This window comes from Paramormyrops kingsleyae, chromosome 15 (assembly GCF_048594095.1).
Source record: "Paramormyrops kingsleyae isolate MSU_618 chromosome 15, PKINGS_0.4, whole genome shotgun sequence".
Taxonomy (NCBI): domain Eukaryota; kingdom Metazoa; phylum Chordata; class Actinopteri; order Osteoglossiformes; family Mormyridae; genus Paramormyrops; species Paramormyrops kingsleyae.
In genome coordinates, this window is record NC_132811.1 from 3,356,093 (window position 1) to 3,380,256 (window position 24,164).

Here is a 24,164-nt window from a genome sequence, read left to right on the forward strand (position 1 = left end):
GAAACTGCGCTTTTTCAGTCGACACTAAGACGCTCAAATGGAAAACACCACTATGTGTAAAACTAAATACTAAAAACCTCAATGTGCAAAACGTGTTTGATTTCTGAGTCACGTTGGTTGATCTTGGAAAAGAAAGCTGCAAGCTTTCGCATGTCGTTTCAAACCTTCCACTTCAAAGTAACTTCTAATTTAACAAAATGGTGAATCACTGGAAGAGGTGAATCACTTTTAGGTCACTGCTTGCATGTTTGCAGTTTAATATTTATACAGGATTTATATAGACTGTCCCAGAGATAAAGGGGGAGGGAGTGTGTTAACCAAGGCCCCCGCCTCCCTGCCAGTCTCCTCGATGGCCTCTGCAGGCTCTGTCCTCCCCAATGACTTTGTCCAGCTGACCTTAAGGTCCCCCCATAACCTGCAGCCAGTTGGGCCGGTCCGCGCGTGTGAGACATACTGCCTGGCAGCTAAGGCCTCGTTCCCGTTTCTCGTTCAGTTGTGTTGTCCGAGGGCCCGTTACACAGTGGAAGCGAGGTGGGGAGGCGTGGAACAAGAGCAAGGTCAGGCAGCCGGACGACACCACAAGGACTGGGTGGGGGGGACCCTGAATACGGCCTCTGCAGCCTGTCACAGAGTGGGGTGGTCTTCGTGGGGGAAGGACGGTAGGTAATCCCAACAATAGCCTCTAACCCAGGTCACAACACATCCTCCACCTACAACGACCGGTGGCGAAAGCTTCATATTTTATCGATAAAATAATACAAACAAATATGACATGCATATTAAATGCACAGTAGATCAGATCAGCAAGGAACAGGTTACTCCATTTCTGTATACCTTCCTGCTCACCACAACGATGCACCCAACTCAGACAATTAATCTGCATACGGCAAAAGCAGAAGCCTTAGCAGCCAGCGGCCTTTAGCCACAAACTTTATGCAAGGTTGATGAGTCGATGCAGCAGAAAGTTTAAGAACAAAGACCTTGAGAGGTCTGCGGCGAGAGTTCACCAGTCTGGTGGCCCTCTCCGCTGTCAGAAAAGCACGCTCTGACGACACCCCAAGGTCGCTAGATGCGGGCCGAGCAGCGTGGGGTCTGGGGCGCGACTCGATGGATGTCAGCTTCCATCTGCTGGCTTGTAATGCTCGGGTAAGAATCACCAGCGTCTGCGCAGGAAGCCCACAGACTGGCTCTACATGGATTCCTAGGTAATCGCACACTGTTTACTTCTTGGTGACGGGTATCCAAAGGCAGTGTTGGCGTAGAGACGGGTTCAAAACGTAAATGTGCGCAGAGACACATGCAACACACACAGACGCAAAACAAATGGGTGCTAAGACACCCCTAAAGTTTCTGCCTGTGCTTCATGGTGGCATCAGCCCCAGCTTCACGCTATGGAATATGTGTGACGGCGTCTGCCGTCGTCTTGCTCCTCCCTTCCTCACACCATTCTCCTTTCGCCTGCAGGAGCAGAACCGTCACACAGACAGGAAGTTCCCCTCTGTGCACCTCTGATCCTGTTCTGGACTGTAGAGGTCAGAAGCTATGCATGGTTATTTATCAGCAATGATGGATTTGCCAGGTCTTGTTACGACAGTGTAATGCAGTTGGCTGAAGGGGAAAACGTGCACTTTGATATGAAGAGAACACTTTGTTCACTGACTGGGCCTATGAAATACATTTCTGGAGAGATGATTGAGAAAGGAAATGATGTAAAACTGGAAAGAGTTTGATTTTAAAGAATCCATGATACTAACGTGATGGACACAATACTATATCTTCAGTGGGATGTAGCCTCTGGTTAATAAAACTCTGTTTAAACAGCTTTAAGGTGCAGTCATTCATTTTCTCTGAACCCCGCCAGGCGTGGTTAATGTATTAGCCCAGGGGTCACCAACCTTTTTGAAACTGAGAGCTACTTCACGGGTACTGAGCCATACGAAGGGCTACCAGTTTGAAACGCCCTCCTAAACTTATCTAAACTTCATGTATAATAAACATGTTTTAAATGCTTTTTTAGATATTTTCATTTTCAAATCTATATAAATGCAAATGTGATTAAAGGAGAATAGCAACAGGATAAAATTAAATTGTAGACGCTGCTCACTGGTGAGTTGTGCTATTTTTAGAACAGGTCTGCGGGCGACTCATGTGGTCCTGGGGGGCATCCTGGTGCCCGTGGGCACCTTGTTGGTGACCCCTGTATTAGACAATAACAAGAAACGTACCTACCTCCTTCCTCTGCAAAAAAAATACATACATAAATATATAAACTTAAAGCAGTCGTCTAAGACAGTAGTAATTAAAAAAAAAAAATATATATATAAAAAAAATATATATATATATATATTTTTTTTTTAAATGACAGAGAAATTTTCCTTCCTTCGCCCATGGAAACAGCCATTTACAGTAACTGCTTTTTTTCCTCATTTCATCTCTCATACCTTGACTGCCAGACTGGCAGTGCTGTCTCTGCACAGCCAGCACAAAGATCTCAGAAGGGACCACTGCGATTAAACTGGAGCCAGTGCAGCGAAGTCGAAGTGTAATTCATGCGCCCCTCACTGTGGGGGACTGTGCCACACTGGAGCGGGAATTTGCACAGCTGCTACATACACGCGCGGCTGCTGAGCACAGAACATGCCCTGATAGATAAACCCTTAGCCTCGGGCTCGGAAGCATCGAGTTAGCATGGGGCTGAACGGTACCCACAGGAGGCCACATCGCTACGCGGGTCAAAGGTCAAAACCAAACAGCATCACACCGTCGTCCTTCCCCGAGGAAGAGGCCGCTCAGCCAATCACACGCTGAGCGTTAAATTCACACAGAACTCGATGGACACATCAAACGGCGACACACAAAGGGTGAGGGGACATAAATAAAGGAAACACAAGGGCGGCACGAATGGAGCACACGGGTCAGATGGTCTGTAAAGAGGGGAAAAACAAAGTGAAATGTTTCCAGAACGTTTACCATCTGCAGGTAATTCTGATCGGCGCTGTTAAGGTTAGCTATTGGTCAGTTACCTGTGATCGAACAACACACAACTCTGGTTATCTTCTTACCTCGAATAGGCGTACCCTCTGCAAGACACATAAATGGAAAACAGAACAGTTTAGTTAAAGGTTTATGTTAGAATTAGTAGCTGTTTTTCGGATATGGAATCATTTATTTATTAATAGTTAATCGTTGTTATTGCTATGATTAAGGGACTTGTTACTTAGGATTTAAAGTCCTCTGCTGGCTTTTCAAAGGAACAGGAGTGGCAATTTTCTTGTTTTTGTAGTAATATACATTATAATTTCAGGACAGGATGAGATGCTACATTAAGAGAGTTTGGGGTTTTAATGGTGGCATTTTATTAGTTGCGACATTGCTTTGAATAACAGGAGCACTAAAAGGTGATTGTGACTGATAAAGTTGCAAAGCTTTATCCAGTCTGATGACCTTCTCTGCGCATCCCTCAGGGGAGGGAGCTGCCTGTCTGCTGGGCAGTTTGAGCGCAGACCTGGGATGGAGTGCAGTACACTCTTCTAATTCAGTGTTACTGAAGCCAGGCCTCTGGGACCCACAGACGGTCCATGTTTTTGCTCCCTCCCAGCTCCCTGCCAGACAGTCCACATACCGGGAGCTGGGAGGGAGCAAAAACGTGGACCGTCTGGCAGTCCCAGCGGACCGGCTTGAGAAATACTGCCCTAAGTGGTCCACAGTTTCAAAATGCAGGTTTTTCTGGGAAAATGTCTAATGACATTTAATCTCCTCTCACATAATATTTTTAAAAAGCATTAAATTTATATTTTTTTTCTTTCAATTTTGTGTTGTTTTCTGTGAGAAAAGAGGGGGGGGGACACCAGCTCCTCGTGGTTTTACTATTGCATTAAATAGAGATTGTTCCTTTGTCCACCAGCAATCAGAAGGCAGTCAGTGTGGGGGAAAGGATGTTTTGCCCAGTTTTTTGATTATCTACAGCGCTGTTCGATCACGTTCTGTTCCTCCTCCCGTGTCACCTACCCAAAGGCCTTTGTGCAGAAAGAGAAATGAAAAACTATCCAGGCATAGAGGAATATAAAAAAAGCTAAGATCTCTCGCCTCTCTTGTTAAAATATGGCTGCATTGTTCTAGACGATAACTAACCTACCTGCCTGCGTGTCTGTATCTGAGAACCGTTTCAAATCAATTCCAGCCACATTACAAAAATAGAGTGATGTCTTTCTAAGTGAATGACTCCAGTGACATTAAATCACAGTAAATCTTTTTCTAATTCTTTGTAACAAGGGACTTTGATGTCCTCACGTTTGACTGTACAAATACCAGTCGCTTCTAGTTATAATAAATGCACTTGACTGAATTACCTTCAGCTGGAAGATCAGTTTTTACAAGTCCTTAGCTGTAGAATTCTCAAGAACCAGGCAAAACATTCTGGCTTTTATTTTCATTTTTATTTTTTTTAAAGGTTATGCCAAAAAAAAAAAATTGGGGAAAGATCAGGGCTGTTAATTGGTTAGCTTTTTAAGGCAGCAGTAGATCGTTTGTTGGACTGAGTTTAGGTACTAGTTAGGGTTAAAGCTGCTAGTTAAGGTTAGGTGAGGTAGTTAGGGTTAAAGTTGCTAGTCAGGGTTAGGTGAGGTTAGGTTAATTATTGGTTAAAGGTTAAGAAAGAGGGTTTGTGAAACAAGGGCGGTAACCAGTGAGTAATAATGGAAGTCGGTGCTCAATGAAAGAAGAGACAAGAAGAAGTGGCTTAGAGATACGAGGTTAGGGAAGCTGCCGTCCATGAGTAGAGAGATTCAAAGTTACTTAAACTTTATTCTGGAAAAAATAATTACGGAGTGTTTCTATTAAAATTTGGAAAGCAAAGAGCTGACAAGTTATCCATATGTTCAGTAGCTCGTATTTTTGTGGGCAGGGATTCCAGCTTAGACCATATCACTCCTCAGCCACAAGCAAGCAGGTGCATGATATATATTCTATTTGTTACAGAAGCTGACTATTCCCAGTGATGGACAGACCCTCTCTGTCATGCCTACATGACCAGTGTCTGCCAGCTCTATCACACCTTCTACAGAGAGGCTGCAAACAGCCCTTTCGTTGGCATGAGGAGAAACAAATGGCGAAAGAACAGCACATCAGAGATGGCTAGAAGTATATATGCCATTAATTCCAACATCCAAATGGTGGGAAGACAAAGGTGGTCATGTGAGACCATCCCAATGTTTCCCTGAGTAACACAATTTATGGACAAACATATACACCCCTCCATACTGTAAACAGATCGGCAGAAAACAAGCTCTACATTCCCCATGGAGATGGGGGATCACGGTCTACTAGGTGTTTAAATTCATACTGTTCCTCTAAGTTCTGACATGCTGAATGGGGCCACTGAGCAGATACCTCTAGGCTATTATATAAAGCAGTGACACTGTGAACAGGGCCACCGTCCATCTGCACACACGCAGTTCAGCTCTGTGTCAGATATCAGGCCCCTGCAAGGCCGAACTGACCTTGTTGTCTAAATGCAAACTGGGTGCAATCCTGATTTCCCTTCCCCAGAGTAATCTCACAGCTGGAAGAGCTACAAGCCATTATGTCAGGTGCTGGCCGATACTGTTCTTGCATCTTAAAACAAGAAATCACAGCCAGTTAGAATTATGTCCAGCAGCTACTGTGTGAGCATTAAACTGACTGTGGTACTACAGTGTGTGTGTGTGTGTGTGTGCGTGTTTGTATTATGTTTATATTACAATGTGGGGAGCAACGTGATAAAAACCTGTTTTTTGATATCGTGGGGCCCATTTTTCAGGTCCCCACAAAGATCTGTGAATGCAATCAAAAAACTAAACGTCCACCAAATGTCTGCCACAATGTAATAAAAACCTGTTTTTTGACATTGTGGGGATCATTTTTCAGTTCCCCACAATGATGTGGGAATGCAATCAAAAAAGTCTCATATTACTTATGGTTAAGGTTAGGGCTGGGTAGGGGTTAAGGTCGTCATGTTTGGATCAGAGTTTTCCCCACAGAAATGAATGGAGAGTCCCCACAAAGGTATAATTACAAACCTATGTGTGTGTGTGCGTGGTGTGTCTGTGTGCGTGTGTGCGGTGTGTGTGTGTGTGTGTGTCCGAGCGGGTTAGGGTTAGGGTTATCATAACGTGATAAATATTTGTTTTTTTTTCCCTTATGGGGACCGGTTTCCTGGTCCCCATAAGGGAAAACTCTATTTCATAAAAATCGGTGACTGCTATGAAAAAACTAAAAATGCAAAAACTCTTGTATTTTGTTAGGTTAATTATGGTTATGGTTAGGGCAGGGTGGGGGTTAAGGTTGTCATAGTTAGCGTTAGCATTTTTCCCATTGAAATGAATGAGCGGTCCCCATAAGGATATGTTTACCCTATGTGTGTGTGTGTGTGTGTGTGTGTGAGTGCGGTGTCTGCGTGTGTGGTGTGTGTGCGGTGTGTGTGTGTGCGTGTGTGCGGTGTGTGTGTGTGCGTGTGTGTGTATGTGGTGTGTGTGTTTGCGCATGCGCGGTGTCTGTGTGTGTGCGTGTGTGTGTGCGCGGTGTCTGTGTGAATGTCCCATGGCTGTCAGCAGTGTGTAAGGGGACAGCAGGCTATGGATTTCCGGACCCCCTCTGTCACACCAGAAAGCCCACCAACCTTCTGTTCTTAAGGCCCAGAAACAGGGAAGGTTCACTGTAAAAAAGCCAGTGAGGCACAGCAGAAATGTTAAGCATCTGAAGCAGTAGCTTGTTAGGAGTACAGCTGGCCTGCAGGAGCAGCATGCAGGCAGAAGGGCGTGTTCAGCCAAGCATGGACTGTAACACATTTGGGTTGAGGAGTTACTACAGCATGGTGCATAAAGCTGTGGAAAGCTCACTGCAGACCACTGCGCTAAATCACACTTTGTCTCCCAAAGAGACACTGGGCGGTGTCTTCTACCTGACTGTTAGCTGCGTTCTGGTTTTTTGGGATAAAGATTAAAGACAGGGGTGTTCAGCATCTTGGCCTGCAGATGACAACAGCCGAGGGTGTTTTGTCTCATGTTCTTCTCTAATGTGGATAAACTGCCTTGGTGGGTGGACTGGGCCTCTCCTGCTCAAAGCCGCTGCATACTGACCCCCCACCCCCAGGAGCTCTGGGGCTGCGGCAGACTTGTTTGGCATTAAAAATGGCCTTATCTCTGCTTTCACCCCACTGTGTCGACAGAAGAAACAGTGAGAAATACAGCAAGACTGGCATTTAAATCATAGTCACAAATTACTATTTAAATATTGTTGGTAGAAAGGCCTAGAATTGCAGAGAGGAAATGGCACAAAATTGCTAAACGCCGCTTAAAGCATTCGAATATTTGGGATTTAGCTTTCAAAGCCTCGAAACTAGCTAATTCCTCACACCTCAGTGTAGTTTTTTAATCTTACATATTCAGTGCTAATTTCTAAGCACTAAGTGACTGAATTTTGTTGCCTTTTTGCATGTGATAAATGTCTTAGTGATTATTATTGATTTCATAGGTGATGCTGACAAGAGAGTAGAAGTGTAAACTTTGTTTGTTGCCAACATCTAAAAGAAAAACCTCTAGAGACCAACTTATCTGTGCAAAGCTACAAGACAAATGCAATAAATCATTTCTTCATGCTGCTGAAGAAGGTTTGAGTAACATAATGGCACAACTCACATAGGTGTGAAGCAGTCAGACCCTATTATACTGAGCAGCTGTGAGAGAACTCTGGAAGGCCACAGAAGGATGGGACCCTATACCCTACACCTCATACCCTACGTCCTACACCCTATACCCTGTACCCTACGTCCTACACCCTATACCCTACACTTTGTACCCTACGTCCTACACCCTATACCCTACACATTGTGCCCTATGTCCTACACCCTATACCCTATGTCCTACACCCTATACCCTACACCCTACACTGACAACTGCTAGATACAAATATCTCATCCCTGAATGCTCTCGGCCTTTTACTGGAATGGCATAGGTTTTCTTTGGACTCTAGCAAGAAAGAGGGACAGAAATATGGGGAAGAGACAAAATTAAGAGAAAGAAAAGGAAGGAGAGGGTGCTGGGACATGCATTTTAAAAGCAGTTCAAATGCCATCTGCTTCAGGGCTTGTGGACTCAGTCAGGCACTTACCAAAGGCTTCTGGAAATTATAACAAAAAAAGGGAGGGGGGGGGGGACAGTACATTTTAGGGATGTGATGAGAGAATGGAAACAACTCGTAGAGCCCAGGTGGTGCTTTTAACACTGTCGTGATATCACTACTCTTCTGTATGGAAAAAGGAAACCTTTACACATCTGAAATATTCAAGATAAAAAAATTATTAAGATAAACTACACTTTCAACATATCTGTGAAGCATCAAACATGTTACTAATATACTGTAATTGTTCCAATAAAATATATTATTATTTGTAATATATTTCTGGATACTGGTATATGGGAATTAGTGTTAGTACCTGAAGTTAGTTATTTACTGCTAGGAAAATTACTGACGATCATATAGATCAATGCAAATTCATGAAGACCTTTGAAGGTGGCTGCAGATTGTTTAAAAATCATGACACATGGGAACATCAACTGAAGAACAGGATGCAGACCACAATGCCACAGCAGTACATGGTGACAGAGGGACACAGGACACACAGGGGGACACAGGCACAACAATAGTGGTCTGCAATGCGGAGACCATTAGAGCCACACTCAGCCCTGATAAGGAAACCATGAGACATCAGCTATGCTCTCCAGGTCCTCCACCTATGACACACTCAGGACACCAAACATCTTCCCCAAAGGGTGTGTCAAACCCATGATTAAAAAAACCATGTCCAGTCTGAACAGAACCTGAGAAATTTATGCTGAAAAATGAGCTTTTTGCTCAGAGTTATAACCTCAGCAGGGTTAAACAAATCCTTGTTTCATATATATATATAAAGACATGAAACCATATGATACAGCTTTCATACTACTCTCAAAGCTTTGGATCCAGCCACCTACATGACCTATTAATAGCAGGGTTTGCATTGCATTGGGACCCGGAAAACACAAAGCGCTGATGCATGACCGGAAACCCCAAAGGAGAAGCTGGTGTCTCACGGTTTCCTCCAGCGGCGATGGTGAGGGCTGGAGTGCCTGGGAGTTCCTGAGAGCAGAGGCTTTGGACATTAGCAAAAGGAGGCCTGCTTCTGGCTCGCTAAGCCAGACCCCCTGGGGCTGTCTGCCGTGCTCCGGAGATGGAGTCAGCAACATTTCCATGTTATCACTTCTCTCCAAAGCCTTCGATGCTCCTGCTGAGAACATCCAGGTCTTTTACACTCGTGAAGGGAAAGACTTCTGCAGTAGTAACAGCTTCCACTGAAACATGACTCATAACTTTTCACCAAGAAAGCCAAGTTGTTCTCAGTTTAATTTCTCAGACAATTTCATGGGCGCGTCTGCATTCATCTTTTTTTACATCTACCAAGGGCGTGAGTGGCGGACAGATGAGGGCTGCTCCAGCAAAGCATTTGTGATCTCGAACCTTGAACGATGTTAAATTTATCACTGATGCATTATTAATTCTCCACCCCGATTTACATTAATGGCTGGAGACAGAACGTTATCCATTATACTTTTCGAATGGTGACAAACCATTGACCCACATTGACTTTCTGATGCTTTGGGCACCTCCTGAATGCAACATAATAGCATATATAATTAGACGTCGTTTTACCAGGTCTCTGAAATAGACAAATCAGTGGGACTCCGTCAAAACTACTGTGCCTGCCGGCTCAAAGTACGTCATCGAATATGACATTAAATCTCCCCAATGCACTCACTTGATGGTGTTGCTTTTTCACATATAGCCCAAATCATAAGTGGGCATTCAGCAGACTGGAGACAAGCTGGTTATCCTGCACTTTGGAAAGTCAAGTTGCTTTCCACATATTTATGGGTGCAGGATCAGGTGAGGCATAAATATAGATACACCCAGTCTCCACAATAAAAGAAAGAGTTAAAAATGACTTGTAAAAACCTGTATTTCTTGGATCTGTAGGAGAAAACAAAATGCAATGCGATGGACATCCAGGATGTATCTTTTCATTACCTGAGCGCAGCTGTTTGATTCGCCCGTTACTTGCACTGGGGTCAATAGGCAGAAAGTCCTTGAACCAGGTGATCTCGGGGTCGGGGTTGCCGCTGGCGGCGCAGAGCATGGTGGCCGTGCGCGTGCGCTCCACCACCTTCAGCTGGGGGCCCATGTCGATGTTGGGGAAGCCGGGTGGAAGTAGGTCCTCTGTGGAGAGGAGTGGCAGAAGGGGGAGTGAACATGAGAAGGGACACTGGTTACATTAGTTAAAGGGGCCCTATTGTGCTTTTCTGGTCTTTCCTTTTCCTTTAGTGTGTTATATAGCTTTATGTACATGTTTTAAGGCCTGAAGCTCACACCAAAAGGGTAACTCTCACCACAGAAACCAGTCCTCTCTAATCTAATGGAAACGCCTTGTTGGAATTGCATGCCCTTCCTTCCTTGACATGGTGAGGTCACCTGGTAACAAAGCCCTTACTGGCCGCCTCTTTGCGAGGATCTGTCTGCAGACTGCAAGACAGGGGAAGAACGTGTTGGGCAAGGTGACCAATGGGAGTACACTGGGCTCATCGGAGGAGGGGCTTAAAGCTCTAACGGTATAGGCAGAGTGAGTAGAGATGTACGGTGTGAGAAGAATAACGTGTTTTTGGGCCCCCATTAAGCAAAGATTTAATGCCTGCAAGAAAGGACACCTTAGAAAAAATGCCACTCTCATTCAGAGATTTTTTCTTTTACATTTTTTTATCCATATTATTTAGAATCTCATATAATCAACTAGTAAAATGGTACAGTAATCGTATGGGTGTTGACATGAAATTAAATATCTCAGTTGGTTGATGTAATCATCTCTGCCCCTCCCTGCTCAGACACTGCCTCACACTCAACTCATAATGACTGCTTTTCCGTTTTGAAGCTGTTCCCCGAGAGAGATCCTGTGTTGTGACAATAGCAGACAGCTAAACATCTGAAGCTGGGATTATCTGAGACGGGCAGACAGATAATCTTGATAGCACAATACACCGTATTAGGATCATCTTAATAAGATGAATAACTGCACACTGCGGACCGTATGACACTCCAGAGCTGATGTTGTGACGGAAGGGGGGTGGAGGGGAAGCTGTAGAAAACGGCCGCAGATGAACAATGACAGAAAATCTCACAACACCTGCTCAGCGATGCTTTGATCCACATGGGATTCTTTCACTGAGCTATGAACCAGTACAAGGAAACAGAATATACTCACAAGTCAGAAAGAAGCACTATGAATTGCCTACATCTTACCATACAGGGAATCTAAAGAGGAGTCTTGTGATCCATTAACCTGTGTGGACCTGATTGTGACCCAACTAAAGGATCAATAGATGGGGACTAGTTGATTAGACTCAGATGGGTCTGTCTGATGAAAACCATGTATTTGCACTTTTTGATGATTGTGTGGGCAGTGGTGGCTTGATGGTTAAGGAAGCACACCTGTAATTGAAAGATTGCAGGTTTAAATCCCCGACCAGCAAGGCACCGCTGAGGTACCCTGAGCAAGGTACCGCCCCCCAAGTGCTGAATTACGGTAGCTGCCCCCTGCTATGTCACGAAAAGTCACATATGGGTTAAATGCAGAGGACACATTTCGTTGTTGCGCACTGTGTCTTGACACTGATCACCTAATTCTTTTTCCTATACATGGAATATGCCCAACCTCCTGATAGCATTCGACATCTGATTGACCAATGAAAAGATGTTTTATTAACTCATCTATTTAACTAGTATTTACATTTATCTAGCTGACTTTGTATTCCTGGTGGTCATTTGTATGAATTACTGTATGTCGCTTATTTTAATAAAGTAACATCGATGGCTAGATAGCTAGCTGACTGACTAGCAACGATATACAGTACGAACGCGACAGAGAAATGCACTGATACTGTATGAGGGTCTGTGAGATAAGTGCCATTATCAATGCCCATAATTCTGTTAAAAATTAGTGTTCCATAAATGAATTAGTTGAGGACACAAGCTTTCCCTCAATTGTCATAACAGTGATATGGATGAAAGGGATATTGACAAACACCACCTTGGAAATATACTCTTACTCCTCGGGCTGTTTACCATGGTAATTTAATCTAAACAGAAACATTCACACCAAGCTGATTGCCCAATTGCTCTCTCTTCATGTGCTTCCAAGGCCCCAGCCTCTCCCCAGTGATGACCTGCGATCAACTAAGGCCATTTCTGTTTGTCCGGAGGGGCACTCGAGCTTTAATCACGCTCTACCCTGCATGCATTTCGCATTCGGAACACCTCGGCGCTTCCGCTCGCTCAGAAAAGGTGATAATTGCCTCGACAGCACCCCAATTTCAGATAACCTCGCTGGAACGGACAGGCATCACATTGAATACATTTGTATTCCAAATAGACCAAAATTTGCGGTGTTGAAAAACTCTGCCCAGCAGACATGTCAGGTGTTCCCGACTCGGTTAATGGCCTGTTTTTTTTCTCCCCACCATTTGCGCTTTTCATATTTCCTTAAAATTCCCCAGGACAAGCAACAGCCAGCTGCTCCGCGGTGCCGGTGGAGGCCTGACACTTGGCCAGCTCCATCGGGGTGCCAGGCTGTTAAGTGGCACTAATAAGGCCGCTGTTTGAGAGGACAGTCCTTGGGTGGCAGCCTTGGGTGGCAGCCGGCTCTGCGCTGACAGGCTCTGCATGGGTGCCCAGTCTGTCTCCTTACTTTTGGATACTAGGAGAGGAAACAATTTCTGTGTCCGTTCTCAGCGATTGTCTTTAATTGTGGTTTTCTGTGTGTGCGCCGGGTGTAAAGCCTTCAATTGGATATGCAGACTTATTGGTGAGACACGGCTACAGAATAAAGGAGACGTGTTTTAACAATCACTGACGTGCGAGGACCCTTCATCCTTCCCTTCTGCAAAAAACAGCACTTGTACTCACACAAAGCCATAAGTGACCCTAATCCAGGTTCAAATACATTTCATGTGTCTTCCTCTAAGGAAACATGTTCTACTCTCAGACTGGGATCACCTTGTTAACATCTACCTCTGAGTCCACACATTGCTAATAAAAACTTCTAGATGAAACAGAGCCATATATTTTGAAACCAGAAACAACAGTTTAAATCATAACACTGGGCCGCTCTGCGTGGCATGTGACGACCCCCCTTTACTTGGCGGTCATATTGTTGTACCCCACCCCCACCCCCCAAAGAAATGATGGGATTTCTTCAGCTGATTAATCAGGTTCCTCCTTGTCACAGCTTCCCTTCCTTTAATATAGTTCCCTTTCCTTCACTATAAAGGGTATTGAGTTTTCATACCAGAATTTTGATTGCTTGATTTCCTCAACGATTTCCAGACAAAGAATATACTCAAAAACCGCTACAAGCAGTGATTTCTTGACACATTTTATTTACCTGGTTCCTTGGCAGAACAATTTCCAGGCAAAGTGCACTTCATACCGTGGAATAAATCTGAAAAGCGCGCCGTAGTGCGGCGATACACATACATGTAGAGTGCAGGACGAATTCTGTATGTTGTTACATGTGTCGTTCAGTCTTTGTTCTACGGTCATACTGTTTCAACATGTTTCGTTGTGCTTTCATATATATGCCGCCTTTGTTATTTTTTTTTTCTAATTATTTGTTACAGATATAATATTTTGACTGTTCTTATGGTTTTTGGGGAAATTTGGGTTTTGGGGGTGGGCTAGATTCTAACATTCTAACATTTCCGTGAGGGGGGTGAGTCTCTGTGCCTGTGATCAGATTGTTGCTTCAAGCCCCAGCCTCAGCAGAACAGCCACATGTCCATGGGCCCTTCAGCAAGGCCCTTAACCCCCAGCTCTGGAGACTGCGAGCAAACCAGGGAGACACAGGAAAGCATCGTCACACCTGCACTCAGACAAACGGAATTCAGCTGATTTGCACGCCCAGCTGTTTGCACGCCCAACTGTTTGCACGCCCAGCTGATTTGCACGCCCAGCTGTTTGCACGCCCAGCTGGTTTGCACGCCCAGCTGTTTGCACGCCAGGGATGGTCAGTTTAATTTGTTTGGCATCCAAACTGAAAGCAGCTCAATTAACATAATTGACAGTAAGGTCTGAAATTGGCCCAGATGTGGGGGTCAGACAATGTCTTTGGAATGGGTGGTGTCAACACAGAGAACACAAATGGGGGTGCAAACATAGGAAGGATAATAGTGGACTGCTGTATACACCAAGGTACCAGTTAGGGCAGGCTTTTAGCAGAGAAAAGGCACTATGTACCATGGTATACACCAAGGTACCAGTTAGGGCAGGCTTTTAGCAGAAAAAAGGCACTATGTACCATGGTATACACCAAGGTACCAGTTAGGGCAGGCTTTTAGCAGAGAAAAGGCACTATGTACCATGGTATACACCAAGGTACCAGTTAGGGCAGGCTTTTAGCAGAGAAAAGGCACTATGTACCATGGTATACACCAAGGTACCAGTTAGGGCAGGCTTTTAGCAGAAAAAAGGCACTATGTACCATGGTATACACCAAGGTACCAGTTAGGGCAGGCTTTTAGCAGAAAGAAGGCATTATGTATCATGGTATACACCAAGGTACCAGTTAGGGTATTGTTTTAGCAGAAAGAAGGCATTATGTACCAGGGTATACACCAAGGTACCAGTTCGGGTAGGGTTTTAGCAGAAAGAAGGCATTATGTACCATGGTATACACCAAGGTACCAGTTAGAGTAGGGTTTAAGCTGAAAAAGGCACTATATAAAAAGGGGGAGCTGGGGACAGATGTATTTCCAAATTGCAACCTTTAGAAGTACTGAAAACAACGTGAGCATATTGTATGCCTATATATGCCTGTATATGCCTGTCCCTATTATACCAACTGTTAGAATGTCTGCAGTGTGGTTTGTATTAGGGAGCAGTATTACTGTATGTTCACGTCTGACATAGCAGGACCAGGCCTTAACCTAGGCCTCACAAGGTGAGCACAGAGCAGGTTAGCGTCACGGACCCTCTGAGCTGAAAGGCTGGCTGTCAGCAGGGCCTGTGGTAGCCTGCCTGAGACAAATGTGTTCAGGGCTCCTCCAAGCTCTGTGGCCATCAGGACTGCTCTGTTTATGAGAGCCTGTTCAATAGGGAACCAGCGAGGGGTCGGCGGTGCAGGTGTTTGCGGGAACCGTGTCCCTGGCAGGGGACGCAATCAGAGCTGGGGGGGCACTTTGGGGGAGTCGGCTGCCATAGAAACGATACCACAAGCAGGCAAGTAATTGAAGGCAGCTTCCCTATCTCCTGCCCACAGATGAGGCAGTTCCAGGACAGCTCTGGGGGGAGACGTCCATCTTTTGTTTATTGCTCCTACTAAAATGTTTAAGGTACATTCTGCATTGGGTGGGGGGGGGGGGGCTGTTGAGGAGAGCGGGGGGCCAGGGAAAGTGAAGCCGAACCTAGAACATAGAACAGTATTTCACAATCCGGTCCTCGGGGGCAGCCAGACATTCTACGTTTTTGGTCCCTTCTAGCTCCCTACCAAGTAACAATGTGGACTGTCTGGTAGGGAGCTGAGAGGGAGCAACAGTGTGAAACACTGTTCTAGACCAGCCATTCTCAACCCGCAGGTCGTGACTCAAATTTGGGTCGCGGCAAGTTCTGAAAGGGTCACGAAGCAGAGTTGGAAATAAGCATCTTAAAATTAGCAAGCTCCTATGCTGATCCACGATCAGATTTCCCAGCCCTAATCCTAGAATTAACCTATATAAACGGGTCTTGGACAAAGCTTAGCACAAAACTAGAGAACACTCAACCAATCCAAGAAGCCAAACCACAGATGCTTAATATAAAATTCATTGGCACATCCAGTTCAATTTGTGCGATAGGCATTGATACGTTAATTTAAACCTGCACTTGATAAAGGGTGGAGACTGAGCTGGTCGTGGGGCTAAAAGGTTGAGAACCACTGTTCTAGACTCCGTCTCTGATAGCCTTCATATAGTTTAATCACTGGAAGTGATGTTTTAGGAGCGAACAAGTGAATCTGTCTGTAATAAAACCATACAGTTTTCATTTTGACTGGCTCCCGTAGCACAGTTACAGATAAAGAAGCAGAAATTGAACTTCAATATAGCCCCCAGAACTCTGCGCAGAACCGGGGGAGCCCATGACTGCAATTCCTGAACAAGTAGCACAAAAACAAATGCAGCAAGCTAATAAAATTAACATTAGTGCAAACCAGTGTCTCCCAATTCGGTCCTTGGCGCCCCACAGTCTGTCCATGTTTTTGCTCCCTCCAAGCTCCCTGCCAGACAGTCCGTGGGTCCTGAGAACTGGACTGGGAAACTCTGGTGTCAACTCTATTACAAACTGCCATCCCAGATACCACTAGCGCCTCCTATTGGGGGGAATCATGGTACTTATGCATTATTGTGCCAGTTATTGTCTTAACTACGTGTAATTACACTCCAGATCAAGGTCCAGCACCAACTGAGGCACAATCCTGCCATGAACTGGGGAAGCGACCCCCGGCCTGTCAATTATCCTACTAATTAACTACTAATGTGAATGCGGACGTAAGGACGGTGAGGGAGAAGGGAAGAGGGGCCTGTTCGGGGAATGACCTGTGGCATGGACAGGGGCAGCTTAACTCAATAAGTAAATTGCATTAAAGACAACAAGCATGGCGATGTTTTGGGGAACAATGAGGGGAATATTGATTACCCAGAATGCAACCAGCCATAATGACAACAATGAGACCTGAGAGAGAGAGGCAACATCCCCAGCTTAAAAAGCTGCTTTGCTTCTGAATAACAACAAAAGATGAGACACAATACTTGCTTTGTTCCTTGTAAATAAAAGTGAGGAATTTGGAACAGTTTGGAAGTGGGCTACTGGCTCCTTCAATGAGACTTACGACACCAACAGTACAACAGAGAACTGTCACGCGCTCTCATTACCCACGTGTACTACTCTGATTGTTCCCAGCTGTTTGATGTTATTTCCGGCTTGTTCTGTGTATATCAGTCCACGTCTTCATCCGTTTCCCAGATCCGTCATGTTGTGTGCCGTGCTGCTCGTTTTCCCTTAATATACCCCGTTTGCCCGTATTTACAGCTCCACTCCTCTGTCTGCCTGCTCGTCTGAAACGCGACGTAACAAGATGCCAAAGCTCCCTGCTCCTATTTAAGGATCAGAGATCATACATTGTTATTTATACCGCAATCAACAGTGCAAAAACCTTACCTATTAACCTGATAAACCATATCAACCCGACTCTGACAGGCACCAGTCCAAGCTAAACTTAATGCACCCAAGCCTAGCTGAACATGTACATCTGTGAGTGGCCACCAGCAGCAGCCTCCTGAATACGTCACACTCGAGGAACAGATGTTACTTCTGCACGTTCCAGTGCGGAGGCTACAGGCTGAGGCGGCGTCGATAACACGCGACATGCCCTTTAAAGACGACGACTTTGTTGTTCTTTAAATATTAACAGCTGTTGCAGAGTCTATTCAGACGGTGGCAGGACTCCAGGCAGAAGCTCTGTAATTGAGCCGATCCGTCTGCAGGACAGACGTCTGTCTCTCGGCCTCCATTCCTCTTTCCCCGTCGCTGTGGAGGAGACCAGCCTCTGAGAGACACTGAGGTTGGGTGGGAAGCTGTTTCGACAGCGAATAACTCACTGGGACAGAGGTTGTGTGACCCCTGACCACTTTTGCTTTTTTTTTCTTTTTTCTTCTTCTAACCAAGCATGACTGAACATCAGCATGTGTGATGTCTTACACTGTGACCGTCCCCCCCCCCCCCCCCCCCCCCACCCTTCCTGACGCCAGAGGACATGAACAGCACCAACAAAAGGCTTCTTAATTCATGAGGCTCAGGACCAATCATCACTCAGGAGCTTCTGAGTCTCCGAGGTTTTTTCTTTGAATGGACTTACACTGTCATGCAGAAGAAGATTTGCTGAGCGGATGAGATGTTTCTTGAAGAAAAAAAAAAAACCTAACAATCTCACTTGACAGCGATCTGGTAAAAATATCTGATCTAAAGAATGTGATCGCTATTCAAATCTCCCTGAGAGCTACCAGAAACACAGCAGTCAGCCACAGAACAAACGGAAAAACTCCTATCGCTCTGTTGTGGGACTGAGATTCGGCGGCTGACCCAGTTTGGTCAGCTACCCTGACTCTACAAAAGGCAGTGAGATCACAGCAGAAAAAATGTTCCAAACTTCTGACAGTCTACCGGCACTATTCTGTCAACTTCTTCATCTCCCCTGGCTACCAGGGTCTGAGGTGGCTCTACTTGAACAGTCATTATGTGAATCAACGAGAGGCGTAAGAAAATCCAGCTGCTGCCAGACAGCTGAGTTTTAGCCACTGATGAGCCCCATTCCCACAAATCACGGCTTATTAACACTCTCTGGGTGGCCAGGATCAAAGAACTGCTGGTGCTGCAGACCGACTGTATTTCTGAAGCTGAAATGGAGTCTGCAAGATGAAGGTTTGGCTGAAAAGTAAAGGCCCATTTTCATCGTTGCTGTAAGACAGAATACAGCGTGAGGGAGAGAAGCTTGCAGCTCTACGCCGCAAAGCAGCAGAAGGAAATGGAGTCCGAGGATGGGAAGGAAATGGAGTCCGAGGGTGGGAATGAAATGGAGTCCGAGGGTGGGAAGGAAATGGAGTCCGAGGGTGGGAATGAAATGGAGTCCGCGGATTGGAATGAAATGGAGTCCGAGGATGGGAATGAAATGGAGGATGGCTTATAATTTACTGGACTCTCTCTGCGCCAATGGAGACTTACTATAAAATCAAAATGTTATTTTAATTTGTTTTTAGGGCTTCAGCTCTGCTCTCATAGTTTGCAAGCATGCTCATATTTGCTAAAAGAAAAAAGAAGAATTAAAATCGGGATTTGCTGCCAGACTGACTGAAGCCTGCTTGAAGGTTAAGTGGAGCAGCCACCATGGAGAATTCTTCAGACTGGGGGCCTGATGCTGAAAGGAGGGAGATGTTTCTCTGCTGTCACCAGGTTCCAAAAGCAAATGAACATACAGTATATGGACAAAAGTACTGGGACACTAACTTGCTAGATACTGGTACTAGAGTATCTTTTTTATAACCCCTCTCCCCCTGGTTTATGAGGGTATAACCAAGCTCTGTCCACCAGTAAATGAATCTGTGTTCCATCAGGCTTTGTGCCCCAGCCATTGGGGTCATGCATTAGCTACCTTTGAGCAACCGAAGAAAAACACTCATTAGCAGCAGACACCAGGGAATCAATCAATGGAGGCAGAGTTGCACACACATGCACATATACATCAAAAGGCTCTTCAACAGCAAATTCAGAACACTTTATAATCACACCTTCAATCAAGGCGATTACCTGCATGCACAGGAAAGCCTGTTTGTGCGACATGGCATCCTACACATATATCATCATCACATGTCTCTGGGATGGAGATAAATGAGGTTGCACTGCTTACAGTACAATATAAATTTGCCACAATATGTCCCAGACATGTTCCTTTTCTTGGTATTTAAAAATGTCTTTTTCTTGGTAGGAAATCTTGTTTCTTGAAGAGGTAGTATTTGGTAAATCTCCCCCAGAATGACAACAGTTCCGTTTTTTTTTTAGGATTCTCTGCTTTAAACAGGCATCTGAACAGCAGCAGTCTGATTATTCAACCACGACGCTGCTTCCCGCCGTATGAATGTCAACAGCTCTCAGCGACGTCCTCGGCTGTCCGTGTGGTTCGTCTGCTTGCGGAGTGAGACCGCAGAACAAAAGGCTACCAGAGGCATGGTGCTCCCTTTCAGGCCTCCGTCAGCACCCGCGCGCCAGCGTGCCAACTGCTACCTGGGCATCGCGACCCTCCACCTGCACGCAGCCACGTCTAAGCAACGGCAGGAATTAGAAGCACATCCCCCCCCCCCACAGAGCTCCCCTCATGCTGGGCCTTCCAGCGCTCTAATGCACTCGGGCTTTCTGGAGGAGTACGGTGGGAACAGTCACAGTCCGCTGCTCCAAATCACTCACAACAGGCTTTATAAACACGCGTCCAGTAATACCCAGAAGCCCCTGGGGCAGGGAGCACAGGGTCTCCTCTCCTCTGCGCCAGGGGCTTCGGGCCCAGCTGCCGGCTGATGGTTTTGCTGAGTCTGCTGCTTTTAACTTGTTAGTATTTATTGTCTGAGGTCCAGTAAAGTGCAGCTGTCAAACGGCATTGTTTCATTAATATGGGTCGGGTCTGACTGGCTTCCAGCTGCGGACTGCGTGGAGCAGCCAGCTCGATTTATGACGTGTGATCTGTGGAAAATTTCATAAAATATTTATAAAGGTTCCTGAATTACATTTTATTCGAAAAAAATCACAGGGACTATAATGAATAATTGCTTTTTGTTTAAAAAGACAAAAAATAAGACTAAAAATACATAAAATATAAACTCATGCCAGGCATCTGGCGTGATACTCACACTTTCTGACTCTCACGCTCACTCAAGAAATCGTACGGCAAATCTATATTATTCCACTATAAACCTAAAATTAGCTACATCCAAAGCATTGGGACGCATTCGCAAAACCTACAGGTCAATAAAACTCTTACATACATGTAAATGCGTGTGCATGTGTGTGCAGACTTGTGTCAAATTAGAAATCCCACTGCAGCCTGCTGACCGAGATGCTGCAGCACACGCCTCCGTTTCCAGGCTGTAGGTAATTAGCATCATGGCCGATCCAGTCCCCGCCCCTGGCTGTCCCCTGGTCCACTGCGCTTCTACGCTAACGGGCCGTGCGGACAGGGCTCAGGCTCCAAGGCTCAAAGGTGACTAATGCTACCCTGCGTAGCCTTTCCATATTCGCTCCAGTATTGCATCTCTAAGCAGCCTGGCCATTTGGCAGAGGCACGCGAGCGGGCAGGACGTGCAGTATGATTCCTGGGAATCGGCGCTATCGAGTGTAAACCTCTGTTTTTAACAACATGAGTCAGAGGGCTGAAGCTTCTTCATAGAGGGGGTCCGGACAGGAAGCCGCCATGTTTTCCTGCTGCCTGTTTAGTGTGTTGATTTTGTAACAGATCGATACAACTGTCCAGCAGAATTTAGTTTAAAATATTTTCCACATATAAATTTCTCCGGCGTACACTAATAGTGCTCTTTGTGGGATTAGAACCAGCATGGGGCCTTGTTAAAAAATCCAGTTCCTTAAGAACATTTAAGTACAGCTTGCCTTTTCAGCAGCTATACAGACCAAGGCAGAGACACTGCAGGGCTGACAGGAGCCTGATGTGACCAGCTGGGTCCAGGAGAAGCAGCTGAAGGTGTGCTGGGTGGGGGGGTATGGGGGGTGTATGGGGGGTGTATGGGGGGGCAGCGTCACGGCCAGTCTGTCACACTCAGCGAGCGGGTAGCTGGGGGCACCCAAACCTGGGCTGCTGTTTGTGTTGGTCTGAAGTGTGTGCGAGAACTGGGATGGGGGGGGTGACTGTCTGCCGGGGGCACCGCACGCAATCTCACAGTCAGCGAGCCAGTGGAGAATCGAGCTGAAGCATCCAGAAATTGGACCTTCACTACAGGCCGGAAGCTCATATAATCCAGCACACAATAATATTTCAGCATTTCCAGAACCTATTTTTTGTGTTGGTGCCACGTTACGGGAAAGAACAGGTGAAAAACAAAGAGACAAAGACAGGAAGGAATATTTACTAGGCTGCGCTTGTTAGGGATGGAAACTGTGGTGGTAAAGAAACCATTACAGACTTACTATAATATTACCTACCATGATTGTCATTCTTATGGTTTAATAACATCGCTGTCATACGCCGTACTTCTGTAATGGTTTACAGCTTATCACAGCCATTTTTATTGGGACGGGGAAACAGGAAAGTGGGAGTCAAACAGGAGGCAAAGAGGGATAGAAGGACAGAGAGGAAGAGGAGATAGCGAGAAACAATAAATGTGACAGAGGGAGAAATGTGGAGAGGCGAACGCTGCAGGTGTGGGGCCGTTATCTCGGGGTGTCTGTCCCGGCACTCTGCAGACGCTGGGATGTGTTAATAAGGCAGATGGCACATCTTAGGGCTCCAGCTTCGGGCAGAAGGTTCCAGAAAACCAAGCTGCCTGCTTCTCGGGCTACTGGCCGGAGACTCACGCGTGCAGGGGGCAGCCTGGGAGGTGGGGGCTGCAGAAAGTGCTGGAGGGGCAGGAGCCCCCATTTACGACGACATCGGCCCCATCTCCCACGTCCGCACTTGCCTGCATGTTGTTACTTTCACGTCCTCATGTGGCAGAGCATGAGTTTGCGTGGAGAGTGTCGCTCCTGTGTATGACTGTGGATTAGGTTTATATTACATTGTGGGGACCAAATGTCCCCCACAATGTAATTAAAACCTGCTTTTTTGACGTTGTGGGAACCATTTTCCAAGATCTGTGAATGCAAATTACAAACCTGTGTGTGTTTGTGACTGTGTGTGTGTATGTGCGTGCGTGTGAATCTCCGAGTTCGAGAGTGGCGCTCCTGCTTAGATGTGCGTGCGCGTGTGTGTATGTGTGTGCGCACGGCCCCCTCTCACCGTCACAGTGCTTCTCCCCCCCCCGTTTTGCAGCCCCACCCATGCCCCTGGGCACCGTCCCCAGTCCGGGGCGCTCGGCCGAGAGGGAGCGGTGACGAAAGCCCCACAGCAGATGGCCGCGATGTGATTCTCCCGGAGTCCGGCCGGCACGTCTTACGCAGCCACCCAGCCCGTGCCAAATCCCAGATTTCCATGTAAAGCTGGGTTCTGTACAATAACTCTCGGCTTGGTCCGCGGCCCGGGCTGGAGCTCACGGGCCACCAGGCCCGGCATTCGGCTGAGGCAGATGGCGAGGGCAAGTAAATATACAAAGGAGGGGAAGCCATGCACTTGGGTGAGAGCTTATCCATACAGCGCATGACCTGGGGCCCAGCCAGCCCAGAGGGCGGGGGGATGTTCCGCACACTTTACCCTCCGCCCCCCGCCCCGCCCCCCTGTCCCCACTGGGCCGGTCGTGCCAAAGCTTGAGGAGGACGGACCCCAGCGCTCCGGACTGTCTCAGGAGGCACAGCTGAAGGTACGACGTCACGCCGCTGAGCCGCGGAGGCGTCAGGGCCGCGCGGTGCGAATCGGGGCACGGAGCGGGCAGGGCATGTGCCGGACGCTGCGCTCGCTGTCACCCCCCCTCCGCACGCCACGACTCCGCTGCCAATCTCTGTGAACGCCAGCGTCATTTCAAAGTGTGGTCCTGTAGCTAAATCTAGGTCCCTCATCTTGCTAAGGGTGACACTTTCTGCCATCGGTTTATGCAGCGGGGAGGCCACGGATGACTGAGAGACGTCAGCGTTTCTGGGTGTGGCTGTTTCCAGGGAGGGGCCGGTTTCGGGGAGCACACCTCTCCACTCACGGGTCATCGATAGAGAGATGAGTGAAACACGTTCGCTCCGTGTGGGAGAGAGGCTGGGGAAATGGCCCGGCTCTGGTGGGGTTACCTGTTGCCTGCGTAGCTTAGAGAGAAAAGCATGTATCTTTCTGTTGTTTAGTTTGGCTTCCTGCTGTGCTAATTCCCCAACTGTCCCATGGATCTGCCCGCCGGCTCAGAACTTCTTTACAAGCAAGGATTCCCGTAATACATGTCGTGCGGTTTATGTTCACGTCCAGCCTAATCCGAGAATGAAGACGGACAGAAACTAACCTCTGATGATGGACAACCTGGCGTTGACCGTGACGTCGCCTTCACTGTTCTCCGCCACGCACTCGTAGATGTTCTCGTCACGCGGAGCCCGCAGGGGCTGGATGCGAAGGACGGCTCCTGCACCCTCATCAAACTCGATTGTCTGGAAAAACCAGGACAAAAAGGGTTGGAGGAACGCAGGTCAGTGGACACCTGCGTCGTGGGCTTTACTCCAGGCTGGCTTTTGGTTACCATTGCGTGATCAGTCTATGCCTGGAAGTTCAGCTGGTCTTCAAGAGTATTTTACAAAAGTACTATAAATGGAAGCAAAATACGGCCGCGGTCCAACAGCCTCCACAGTTTTTATCATAATAAAACACAAAAATAATTAACTTGTTTATCTCTATAACGCTT

General features: G+C 46.6%; 1 protein-coding gene across 8 annotated transcripts in view; it reads right to left on the bottom strand.

Moving 5' to 3' along the window:
* The window catches only part of ptprsa (protein tyrosine phosphatase receptor type Sa), a 165,375-nt gene that overhangs the window by 64,091 nt on the left and 77,120 nt on the right, over positions 1-24,164 (bottom strand). For 7 of the 8 annotated variants that reach the window (XM_023843591.2, XM_023843588.2, XM_023843589.2 and 4 more), the window contains exons 5-6: positions 23,772-23,913; positions 10,099-10,287 (exon numbers count right to left, since the gene is read on the bottom strand). In XM_023843591.2, the coding sequence (XP_023699359.1) occupies positions 10,099-10,287; positions 23,772-23,913 (331 nt within the window). Of the gene's footprint in view, positions 1-3,062; positions 3,526-10,098; positions 10,288-23,771; positions 23,914-24,164 lie in introns of those variants that run through there. The other variant, XM_072700005.1, reaches the window with a different exon arrangement.